The sequence below is a fragment of the Trachurus trachurus genome (genome assembly GCF_905171665.1).
Source record: "Trachurus trachurus genome assembly, chromosome: 6".
Classification (NCBI taxonomy): domain Eukaryota; kingdom Metazoa; phylum Chordata; class Actinopteri; order Carangiformes; family Carangidae; genus Trachurus; species Trachurus trachurus.
In genome coordinates, this window is record NC_139897.1 from 2,952,405 (window position 1) to 2,965,155 (window position 12,751).

At 39.8% G+C, this 12,751-nt stretch overlaps 1 protein-coding gene across 1 annotated transcript; it reads left to right on the forward strand.

The window, feature by feature from the left end:
- The first annotated feature begins 9,137 nt into the window (after window positions 1-9,137).
- Window positions 9,138-11,289, forward strand: LOC310986993 (monocyte chemotactic protein 1B-like). Its single transcript, XM_083973132.1, has 3 exons — window positions 9,138-9,416; window positions 10,395-10,512; window positions 10,600-11,289. Exons 1-3 carry the CDS (start codon window positions 9,350-9,352, stop codon window positions 10,712-10,714), a joined length of 300 nt encoding a protein of 99 aa, XP_083829258.1. The 5' UTR covers window positions 9,138-9,349; the 3' UTR covers window positions 10,715-11,289.
- Window positions 11,290-12,751: the final 1,462 nt, after the last annotated feature.

Here is a 12,751-nt window from a genome sequence, read left to right on the forward strand (position 1 = left end):
TGGCGGAGAAACTGAAGAAGCAACCAAGAGGTTCAGAAGTGGATCCTACTAAAAAGAAAAAGCCTTCCCATTCGGCAGAAGGTCGCAGAAATCCTCTAGGGGGCGATAGAAGTTACGCACTATAGCTTTAACCGCCTGTGCCATGGCACCCCGCACTTTACATATTTTAGAGGAAAGTCTGCATCCCCATGAAGACAGTGCTGATGCTGATTAGGCTACATCGCATTTTAAATAAATACTGTAAAAGAGAACAATCAGAGTAAGTGAATGAAAAAAAATTGCTTTTTTTTGGCTATTTTAGATCACAGTCCTGCTCAAACTTTTACCTAGTGCACATGTCAAACACAACAAAAAAGTTTCCCGACAGTGATGTTTCTGAGTTTGGTTTAGGTATCAAAATGCATCTGTACTCTCCTACATTCTGTGCAAAGGGAAACTTTTGAACATGGTTACAAAGTTTTACTACATAAAAAGAACAGCTTGGATTTTTTTTTATTTTTGGTGGTTGAAAATGTTTCTCTGTGCTGTGGTTACCACTACAGTATTTAATTGCCTTTCAAGAAGGTTCAAGGTTCGAATCTCAGGCCTGGTGTCTTCATGGATGGATGGATGGATGGATGGAGTCTGCATGTTCTCCCTGTGCCTGTGTGGGTTCTCTGGCTTTTCCCAACAATATATGCACAAAAGGTGGCTTGGACCCTAAATTGCTCAAAGATTAGTATATTGGCCCTGGTGACCTGCCAAGGGTGTCACCCTCACCCTGTGTCAGCTGGGATTGGCTTCAGTGTTCCCTGAGCTTGCACGGATAAACAGTAAATGGATGGATTGTATCACCTTAGATGTCAGTCACTCATGCCACAGAGTTGTATATGTCCAGTATACAAATGTTAGCCTGATGCATCAGCCGCTTATTTCATTACATTTCAAAAAGCGTCTGAACCTGAGCCATAGGGATTCGTTTGCTTCCGGGAGGCGGTTGCTTACATTTGCTTCAACTAATCGCTGCTGCTTGGTGGTCACGTGTGCTATACACCGGTTAAGCTCATAGGTTAATCTTGAGCGCTTGAGTTCAACGTCATCGCCTTCACTTACCCGTCTGTTCGCTGAGTGGTCCGTCCGCTCTGGCGGACGGAGCAAACCGAAACGCATTGCTAGTGTCCTGACTACATTGTTGAGGCAAATGAAATTTGCCGGAACCAGTAGGCGGCGCTAGCCTGGCTATACAAATGTAGCCCTGTGACAAGATGCTCTGGCTCCACCTATTTTGTTCAGAGAAGTCAATGAACATTGTCATGCTGGAGGGGCAATGCAGAGTTAAGTCTGATTCTAATCACTGATATTTTTCACAAGATACAGCAAACTGAGACTGGTTCATAAAAACAAACACTGAACTGGAATCTAACAAACATCTCTTTATACTGTATGCCCTGAGGTGATTCATCCCATTGTTTAATCATTACATTCATTCTGACCACAACGTAATTTTTTTTTAGTTCCTAAAAATGTCACACTTGACTCTTTTTGCAGCTTGAGTGCATATCAGATTTGTTTATGAATCACCACTCTTCAAGGTAGGGTGAAGGGGGTTGAGATTAGATCCTGGTATATGTTATTTACTTGGTAAATAGTTTACACTGTGTGCCACAAAAGACTTACTGAAAGGTACCACGGTCCATCTATGTATGTTTTCTAAGAACAAATAAATAAAATGAGGAAGGATAAATAATGTATTTCATAACATTTTCACTGTCCTGTTCTGTTCTGGCACCTGAATACTGCTCTACATTTCATCAAGAGGTTTGGAGAGCAAATATTAGGAGATGTGCAGTGCAGCATCTTCTCGAGGAAAATACATTTCAGAATTATTTCTTAAAGTTCAAATGTGGAAGAAATTTATTTAAGAATTTCAAGTCGTTTTGTTTTGCTAAATATAGTTCATATCTTTTTAAATAAAAAAGACTGAGGGAGGTGATAACATGGAAAGTGATTTGCTGATTTAAAGGCATGGATTAGGAGTTCAGGATCAATTATGAAGAGCAGAACACAGTGCAAATGGCTGTGGTGAGTGGATGCACGGGTAGTTGTTTATCAGTTTATTTCCCTTTTCTCAGTATAAGAATAAAAACCACTGTTTCTGATGTGCCTTTAGTGTGAACGCCACCTTTCAATCGAAAAAGAAGTTGTTTGTTTCTCTTAAGAAGAAGAAGTGAAACCAGCCTTTCTGCTTTTCATGAGCACTGGGGAAAGTTTAACATTTAAGATTTACATATGGAACTCCACGAAGAATGACAAAAAAAAAACCCTTTAGCTAAAGTCAGGCCTAAGTGACAAATACCAAACCATTCGACGAAATGAGTAGGGGCTTTGTTTCATTTCTAAAGTAATTCCCAGTCTTGCTGAATAAGAGCTGTATTGTAGAATTCCTTTGATTATTTATTACCAGTATGTGCCAACAATAATGCAAACTGGTCGTAATGTCAGAGAAGGAGCTCTGTCTCAGTTTGTGACAAAGTAAAAAATCTTAGTGAACATTTTGGAGTATTAAGCTGAAAATGGGTGTCCTCAGAATGTGGACAGAAGTGATCAGACAACTTCAAGAAAATTGTACCTATCGCTATATTACGGTGGCCGACAAGGGCAAACGTGCTGCAAACGGTCAAACGCTGCAAACACAGGAATGATGCAAAATCAAAAACACATAAATACATGAAACAAATGCAGAATGAAAAGGTACATTTTCCTTTTTTTTGTGATCAATTATTTATTTGTTTATGGACCATTTAACAATTAGACACAATAGGGCTCCAGACTAACTTTTTGTGACTAGGAGCACAGTGGCCCCTAACTTAAAATTTTAGGAGCGCAAACAGAAAATTTAGGGGCGCACACCGAAATCGACTTGCAAAGTAAATTTTCACATTTCCTCAAATTTTCACTGTATAAATACTTTGATAAATGCGTAAACTATAATGTTTAGACACACCACTTGTGGTAAACTCATCCAAGAACAGCCTGTGTAGGACAGCCCCTGTAGTTTGGCCTCTTTGTCTGTTGACCCGTCATGAGCCACATGTGCACGGACTCCTTGGCATCAAACTCGTCAAGACCCCCGCCCCCGCGCGGCCCAAAAAAAAAAAAAAGAAATCTATCGATCAACAATCAATCAATAATCATTTCCGTTTGGGAGCCTCTGTGCTGTTCTGCAACGCGAGTCAACCTGCTTCGTTGCCTTGTGACGATTTGAGTACCGCTGCTGAGAGCGTGAGCATATTATGGGATGTTTAAGGTTTGTAGGAAGTTGGAAGAAAAAAAAATATCGCGGGTGATGTTCAGCACACACACACACACGTGCGGAGGTTGCCGGTCTGTGTGTCTCCTGCTGTTTCACACAGAGCTCTGCTGTGGAAAGACGTCTCCTCCGCTCCGAGATGTAGAGAAGAGAAACACACGTTTCTTTTCACACATTAGCCAATCACAGTGGTCATTAAAAAATAAAAAAAAACATCGGGGCAAATTTACTGGTCGCACATGCGCGAGTAGATGAAAAATTTACTCGCATTGTATCAAATTTTAGTCGCAAAATGCGACCATTTAGTCGCAGTCTGGAGCCCTTGTAGGCCTACATAAAATGCACAATATAAATAACTAAAAAACAAACAAACAGACAGAACAACAACAACAAAACAGTCCCACCCCCCACCCTCCTCTCCTCAGACCAACAATAAGTGAAGATTAGATATTAGTATACCATGCCAACAAACAAAACAAAAGCAGAAACAAACCAGCAGTAAGAAAGAGAAAAAAAATTAAACAGACACATTGTTAGTCATGTATAGTTTAAATCATATATTTGAGTGCACCTGCAAGTTGAGACCATATATTAATATTCTTTTCATTTGCACCATGTAGGCTAGTTGGGCAGTTGATAGTTCCATATATACAATATCCAAAAATGTAAAAGCCCATTGACGGAATGTAAGGCTGTGAGGAGTTTTCCACCTAGTAGCCACCAGTGTCTTTGCTGCTGTTAATTCAGCAAAGAATATGCGCATCTGTGCAAATTTCAAATGCAAATGGAAAATATTGTTTAGCAGAAATATAGCAGGGGATGGCAAAATATTGATGGATAAAAGTGATGAGAGTTTGGAAGCGATCATACTACAAAACTCTGAAACCTCAAAGCATTCCCATGTCATATGGAAAAAGTGCCAAGTGCATTTGATGTAGGCTACACAGAGTGCAATATGGAGTATCTAATAATTTCATAGTGCATAGCCTTTGGGGAGTAAGTTCTGTGTAGAAACTTTAAATGAATTAACTGATGATCTGGATTTCTGGAGGTAAGTAGAATATTCAACCAAGTGGTATCCCAATCAAACTCTAAGTTTATGTTGGGAACATCACTCCTCCATCGAGCATCCACCATTAGAGGCAAATAGCTGGACTTTAAGAAGAAAGAGTAAAGTGAGGAAACCAACCCTCTGGCTCTGTTTAGAGTGATGAGCTCATGGATAGGGTGCATTGTAAGGGTAGTCTGCCACGGAACCCTGTAAGCTTTCATAGATGATCTCAATAGTAAGTAGAAAAAGAAAGACGTACCAGGTAAATAAAAAAAATCACAAAGTTTCTGAAAAGAGCACAATCCGTTTCCATCAAATACATCCCCCAGAGTTATTGAAAATGGGAGAAGACAAGTTCCATTTCTTGTTGATTTTTGCATATCTTTTCCATCGATCTCCATGTTATCATGAGGTGCGAGACAATTGACTCAAACTGTGCCTTACATTGGTTAGTGGTTATATTAGAGAATAGAAGATATTTTAGCTCAAAGGGGTGTACCAAACTCTCTTCTAATTCCTGCCATGAAACCCCTATGGTCGTATCAAACCATTTTGATAGAGGGTGGAGAGTGAACAATAGTAGAGTTTAAAATTAGGGAGCTGCAGCCCGCCATCAGCCCTAGCTCGTTGCAATATCGAAAATTTTAAACAAGGACGTTTCCCGTGCCATACAAATTTGGAAACTGCAGAGTTCAGTTTAGTCCAATATTGGGGCGGTGGGAGCATAGAACTAATACAATTTACACGTGGAAGAATATTCATCTTTATTATCGATAGTCTAGCTTCAAGAGAGTTGGGCAACGAAGACATCGAGACAGATTTTGTTCAGCATGTTACCAAAATTAGATTTCACAATGGCCTGGATTGAAGAGAGAAGATCAATACCAAGGTATTTCAGTTGCTTAACAATAGGGATTATAGGTGGCAAGATGGCAGATCTCATCGCTTCATTTAACGGTAATAGAGCTGATTTCAACCAATTTATTTTATAAGGCGCGTTTCCACTGCAGGAACTTCGGGGTAATTTTCCGGGGCCAGCCCCGTTGGCGCGCGTCTCCACTGCAGGAACCTCCCCCACAGGGCCATTTACAGGAACCTTTACAGGGCCGAACGGAGTCCCTGCCTGGGGGTAGGTACTCAGATCGGCCCTGAAGAAGTCCCGGTGGGGCTTGAGATTTACTCTGTGCTGATTGGTCAGACTCAAAACAGGATCATGTGACGCTAAGAGAAAGCCCAGAAATCAGCAGCATTTTTAAAACACAAATGTTATTAAAAACGGCCGAAAAAAAGAGAGAATAACTCAGTAAAAGACGAGTAGCAGTAGGCCTGGTGTGGAAAATACGCGATCGCGGGATTACGTGATAATCGAGACGGCTATTCAAAACCATATTTTTTTTTTGAAAGCGTCTATATTGCCAGAAAAAAACAAGAGCAGTAAAAAAGAAAAAAAAAAACGCTGCACAATGGCCACGCAATGATCAAAACTGTTGCACGTCGCCATAAGAGCCTGGTGGTTCCTGTCTGCAGTGGCGACATGGGCCGAGAGGGCCGAGTGAGAGGACGGTTCCTGTAGAAGTTCCTACCCCCTCCTTTTACCAGGAACTCCTGCAGTGGAAACGCGGCTATAGCCTGAGATGTCACTAAATTGATTAAATATATGCAAGACATAAGGTATTGACTGGGGTGCCTCATTTATATGTGTGACGAGGGCTTACTGTAACTCAATATTAAAGGGGAAGGGGGATAACTAAAGATAACTAAAAAGGGACCAACAACGCCACCTGGGGAATTGCACCCCAGGAATTAAAGAACAAAGAAATTAAACTATATTGCAGAACTTATAAGGACACAGGTTCGAAAGACTAAGGAGGCAGAGACAAGTAAATAAATTAAATATTTTTATTGCAAAAATAATCAAACAAGGATAAACTTAAGAAAACTTTGGCTGCAAAAGAAGAAAAGGGGAAACACAAGGTAAGTATGGCAAAAATAATTTTATTAACAGAAATCTAAAAGTTATTTTAATAAGGGAATAAATCTAAAAGGCCGGCTATACACACACACACACACACTCAAATTAACTATAACAAAACTAAAATCAGTGGGCTGGGGCCTCAGTGGGAGGCAGACATAAGATGTGATGATTCCCACTAGTCTGGGGTGTTAACACAAAAAACTACAAAATCATGCACTAAGGTGCCCCAGTGCCTACTTGCATGCAACGGGAGTGAGGTCTTCACCACTGTGCCTAGCCTCCCAGCTGATGACACCCAAGCCACACTGCAAATCAAAAAAACAAAAAGGATCTCCCTGAAACAAAAAGTAAACAGACGTTAAACAAAACAACCCAATTGACAAACAATGTATTTGAAGAACAGAAAAGGACTATGAAAGCAAATCAAAAACTACAAGAAATCACAAATGGCCAAATAAACAAAAGGGTTAAAGGTCAAACAAAACCACTGGTCCAAAAAGAAAAGAGGGAAATAAACCAAAAGCAAACCTAACCAAAACAAACAAAACAGAACAGCAGCAGGGGATCCTATAAAACAGAAGACACAAATTAATAAAGGAAAAACAACTGAAACTCAAATGAATTAAAAAGCGGGGACTCTACTCACCACCCTGGGAAGCAACCAGCAGAGACTGAGCTCAGCCATCTTGGCTCTTTTATACTGCACCTGGGAGGGGGAGAAGCTAATGAGGTGAGCTACATTCACAACCCCAACTGAGGTTCACTACATATGCAATAAAATATCATCAGCATAAAGAAATGGGAATTAATAGAGATTGGAGAAATATATGGAGATTGACGGACTGTTTGAGCCAACTGTTCGAGTGATAAAGCAAACAATAGAGGACTCAAAGGACAGCCTTGTCTGGAGGACCTACAGATTGGTGAACGGTGATGAACAGGTCCTACCCGTCAGCCATTGCTGTCGGATTTGAGTACAGTACTTTAATATAGTTAATGAATGTGGTACCAAACCCCATCTTGTCCAGCATGGATGATGATCAAACGCTTTCATTGCATCCAGCGATAGCAAGGCCGCAGGTGAACTTATGGTAGATGCCTTATCAATAATATGTAATAGTCTCCTAACACAGAGGCCAGTCTTGTCCGAATAAAGCCTGTTTGATCACAATGTACTGACTTAATCATATAACTTTGTAAGCGTTGTGCGAGTATCTTAGCAAACATTTTAAGGTAAGAATTAAGTAAAGAAATTGGCCTATAACTTGAACACTCTGTAGGGTCTTTGTCCTTTTTTAATAGCAGAGAGATAATAGCTAAATTAAACTGAACTGATGACGCAACTGTCAGTATGTTCCACACCCTGTCAAAGCACCTACAAGCCCCCTCCCACCTTGCTAGGGCCCTATTTATCGGGCCTCCAATTCCTCCAATTTAGCATGCCTCATTTTTTGTAGAGTAGATGAGTAAAGAATGGTATTGCTCCTAATGTACCCTTTAATCGCATCCCATAGAATTCTAGGGTCATTGACTGAGCCAGAGTTAATATCAATAAACTCATGTAAGCCAGATTTAAATTGTGCAATGTATTTATAATCAGATTATAGTGTAGAAGAAGAAGAAGCCTTGTGCACCGACGGACGCAATTAACCTTCTATTAGTACCACTTTATGGTCTGATAATGTCATTGGAATTAGTTTAGCTAGGTACATTTTCCTTTATGTATTTTTTCAACAAAATGGTCAATACTTCTAAGGTCTGTTGACGTCATTTTTTAATTTAGCCTTTATTTTGACAGGGTAGGTCCATTGAGAGTGGACTCTCTTTTACAAGGACACCTTGTAGCGAGCAGAGCTCAAAACACAGAAATTACAAAACAGCAATACAATACAGTAATTACACGGGTATAATACCTTTCCATTACAGCTTATGGTACAATGATCAAATCTAAACTGAGACTTCTCCATGGGTCAGTGTTTGTGGCCTGACGGTACAGCCTGCTCCCTATCTTCCACCGTAGCCTGAGGGGAAGAACCGTCCTGGACGTCCTCATCGTCTCTCCTCCGTCCTCACCACCTCGTCAGTCTGTGTTGAGTGTAACCTCCAATACTGTACTCCAGTCTTCATATCCAGTTAGGCCAAGCTTATCAACACATCTTGATCTCCAGCTTCTTCTCTTCCACTTCTTCTGTGTAAAGTAAATGTATATTTTGGTATAGCTGGCTCCAGTTTATTTTGGTGTATGATGTATCTCCAGGTCAATTACATAAAGGTATAGTTGTGTCTTGCAGTCACAGGTTGTGGGATTTGTTTTTTATTCTGAGGTGATGTGATCTAATGAGGCATTGAGCAGTAAAAGTGTCACTCTCGTCTCTGTGCTGTCAGGGTTTCAGGTTTATCGAGCCTAACCTGAAAGGATTAGTTCCTCATGTTTCCGCATGTCTGTGAAACACAGGCTGTCTGAATCTGTGTTAACAAGACTGCCATTGGTTCACTGCTGCTCCCAGTGGAAACACACATTCATATAGTATTTCATATATCATATATCTTCACAGTACATAAAAAAATAACATGAAGATTAAACACTTGTTTTTTTTATCAGAGGTGTCTTTAATGTCACAGGATCTGACTGAGAGTTACTTATTCATCTAGACTCTGTGCCAATATCTTATTGTCTATTCACCTCTCAATGGTGTCAATAAAAGGTCAATCAAAAAGATAAATAATGTCGGAAATGTAGCGACTGAGAGTGGCTTGTGTGGTCACACACAAGTGGCCAGGGAAAACCACATTTGAAAAAAACACCACTTCCTCTTGATCGTCACGCAGTCAAAAGCCCACACACTCCTACTCTCACTCATGCGTGGAACTTTGGGGTTTTCCAACACACGGTGTTGGACTGTATAAATGTCTGAGCATGGCACGGAGAACACAGTCCACTGCTGAGTGACATCTCAGAGAGCAGGCTGATCCATCTGATCCAAGTGGGATTTTCACCTGTTGTGACTGTGAGGGAACACACATAGATCTTAGGATGGCTGCACCTCGTCTCTTTCTGTCCATGTTTGTGCTGATGCTGGCTGTCATCACCCTGAGTGAAGGTAAGATGTTCAATTAGTGTATTTGATTCAATGAATATGATTCAGATTTATATTTTTTGGAACTGATCCATGTGTAGACGTTACCCTGTCATAACTACTAGAAATATATACTTTTCTTTTACCCATTATCTTTAAGAGCCTGGGTGGCTATCAGCTGTAGCCTCAAAGCATTATGCCAATCTGCAAAGAGCCCGTAAATAACACGACAGCACCCAAAGTTTACTGTGTGCATTCACCACAACGGTTGCCTGAGTCAGCACAAGAAAAAACACTCTATTTAATTTGAATCCTGCATGTGACATAGAATCATAGGAAGGCCAGGGCAGAGTTTGCATAAAAGAAAGTTTACGCTATTATTTTTAGCTAAAAATTGTATTGGATATTAGAGGGAAAGGGGAGGAAACCTCACTAAATATAAATATACACGAGAAGTGGTGCTCTCTGAGAAAAGTAAAAGAAACATAGAAAACAACATCTCAGTCTGGTCTAGAACAGACTTAAGTTTACATCCATTTTTTGGACATAACCTCTACTGCGCCAAACTTTGTCCATCCCCATCATTTTTAAGAAGTTATTTTGACACCTTGTTGAGTATTTTTCTGACTTATTGGATACTGTTATTTTGCACTCCTGAATGTTGGAAATAAAGGTCCCTGATAGTAACTGTCCCTAGTTTGGACCTTTTTTTCTCCAACACTACATTAAGACAGTCAAATTTGAAACCAAACGTCACATGTCAGTTTGAAGGCTATGAGGTCAATCAAAATGTTAATTTTACAAAATCAAACCATTAAATCCTTGTTTAATCTCAACAGTAGAGCAGAGTTTGAACAGATAAGCCACAACAGAATCTCCTCTACTAAATATTAGCTGTGGCGTCATTCAAGGAAAAGAGGAAATCAAAAAAGGGAACCAAATAAGACAGAGTTGGACAATGTCTATCAAACTGTTTGTTAACTTACAGCTGTTTATTTGTAGCTCTCCGTGGTGCCGGACCGAAGAAATGCTGCTTCAGTTTCAATGACAGCGTGGTGGCAAAAGAAAAAGTGGTCAGCTACACCAAGACCAGCCAGCGGTGCCCACAGTCTGCCATCCTGTGAGTAGAAAAAAGAATCTGTCACTAACATCCATCACTGCACCTGTGCATGAAGCCTGAATGACGGTTTTGTTTGTGTTGGTTCAGGTTAAAGACAGTGATGGGCCGTCAGATCTGTGCCAGACCTTCAGCCACCTGGGTGAAGGACCTTGTCAGCTACCTGGACACCAAAGCTGTCCCAGGACAGACATCCAACCTGTAACCACAGCAACATCATGAGTCCTCCATGAACAAAGCCTGCTGATTTACTGAGTTTTGATGCTGCAGCTTTTCATACTGTATCTTTTATACTAAGAAGTGTTTGATACAAACGCAGTGTGTTTCTATCTACATACACAGTATAGTGTATTATTTCATACTACGGTATTGTCCTTGCTGGGATGGGATGTTTTTAAAGGACTTTTTGGCCTTACATAAAAAAAAGCACCATTTGTTTAATATTGACACATATTTATATTTTCTACAATTCTGGTCAAGAAATTTTTTTATTTTGTTACGTGGAACAATCAGTATCTTTGTGCTTCATACGACACTCAGGAGTCTGACCATCAGCACTGTGAAATATTGTTGTGCTCTTATTTGAACTGAGTTACAGAAACTACGTAGGCTACATGTAAAAGGCAAACGCCTCCTTGCTCCACATCAGTAGAGTATAAGCTATGGGCTACATCCCTTTTTCTGTACCGAACCATTGTGAGCACTTTGCCATGTTTTGTTTTTGTTACTTGGACAAATAAGTAACTCAATTTCACAACAAAATCTATGTCTTTATGCTTATGCTGCAAATTTGATTCTTGGATTAAATCAAGATGAAGTGAAAGTTTGACTTTTGACCCTCTTTCTTAATCCCAGACATTATGAATGCAGAAATCTGAGACAGACACGTTCATTTACAGCAAAATGCCAGATGCTACAAATTAGCTCAGATCACCAATTTCATCAAATCTAATTAAATATTTTAAAGACTATTCAGTCAAGGAGTGTTCCTTACCTCACAAATTATCAGGACTGAAGTAATAATGAGTTCAAGATGTCTGAGCCAAAAGCAAATTTTTCATTAAAAAATCAAACAAAAATTAATAAAATAAAAATAATAACTGAGACTGAACTAAGAGGTTTTGTTGCTAAATCCTAACCTGAAACAGAGGGAAACAACTTGAGGAGCAGATTAAAGCAGCCAACATGTTTACCACATTCACTACTTGATGCCTCACTCTTCCACACATGAAGAGCTGGGTTTTGTTACTGGGTTAGAGATCACAATTATTTCTGTTACTGAGTTTTGGGTAACCCTTTAATTTATAGGCCCTTAATTATGTCATACAGTAATGTCAAGATATAACCAAGAAATAGTAATTAATTGTGTAGGAATGTCAAAAATATAACGGTCAATTTCATTGTAATGTCGAGGAAATATAGCCAGGAAAGACGTTAAATTGTGTAGAAATAGCCCAGAAATAATGGTAAATTGTGTAGTTATGTTGAGAAACATAGCCCAGAATAAACGATTAATTGCATAGTAATGTCAAGAAATATAGCCAAGAAATAATGGTCTAGTAAAATACATGCAATAGTAATAGTATAGTTGTAGTCGTAGAATTGCCACAAATTACTGCTTGTAATTACAGGGTAAATAGCGTGTCGTTTCCACGACATAGTCAAGTACTCAGTACGTCATGGGCGGTGCGTAATGGAGGCTATAGTGGAAAATTGTGAAATTACCTCTCTCTGGAAAATCACAGTGTTTCCCATACGCTCATTTATTCGTGGTGGCGGCCCGCTATAAACTCATATGGTCCGATCAACCCTCCCACCCTCCCAACGGAAAATGCTGGGAACCAGATGATGCTAAGGCTCTCCACAGTTACTCATTTTTCTTAACTGGTTGTAACAATGCAATGCAAGACCTTGATCAGCTACAAGAAATAGAGAATCCCACTAATATGAGAATCATTGTCTCCAAATTACCATATCAAATGAGACGATAGATGTGGAAAGTTTCTGCATTTGATATTCAAGAAGCTACCAGAAAGAGACCAAGGTTTTCAGATCTGGTCAGATTCATATACAGACAAGCTAAGATAGCTGCAGATCCTGTTTTTGGTGACATAAAGGATACTGAAGATAAGGGGAAACATTTTGCAAATATGAAAACAGATAGAGCAAACAGGCCAAAAGGGAGTAGGCTACATTCGCTACAAGTGTAGCACCAGCTGTAAATGAGAACTCACCTGAAAAC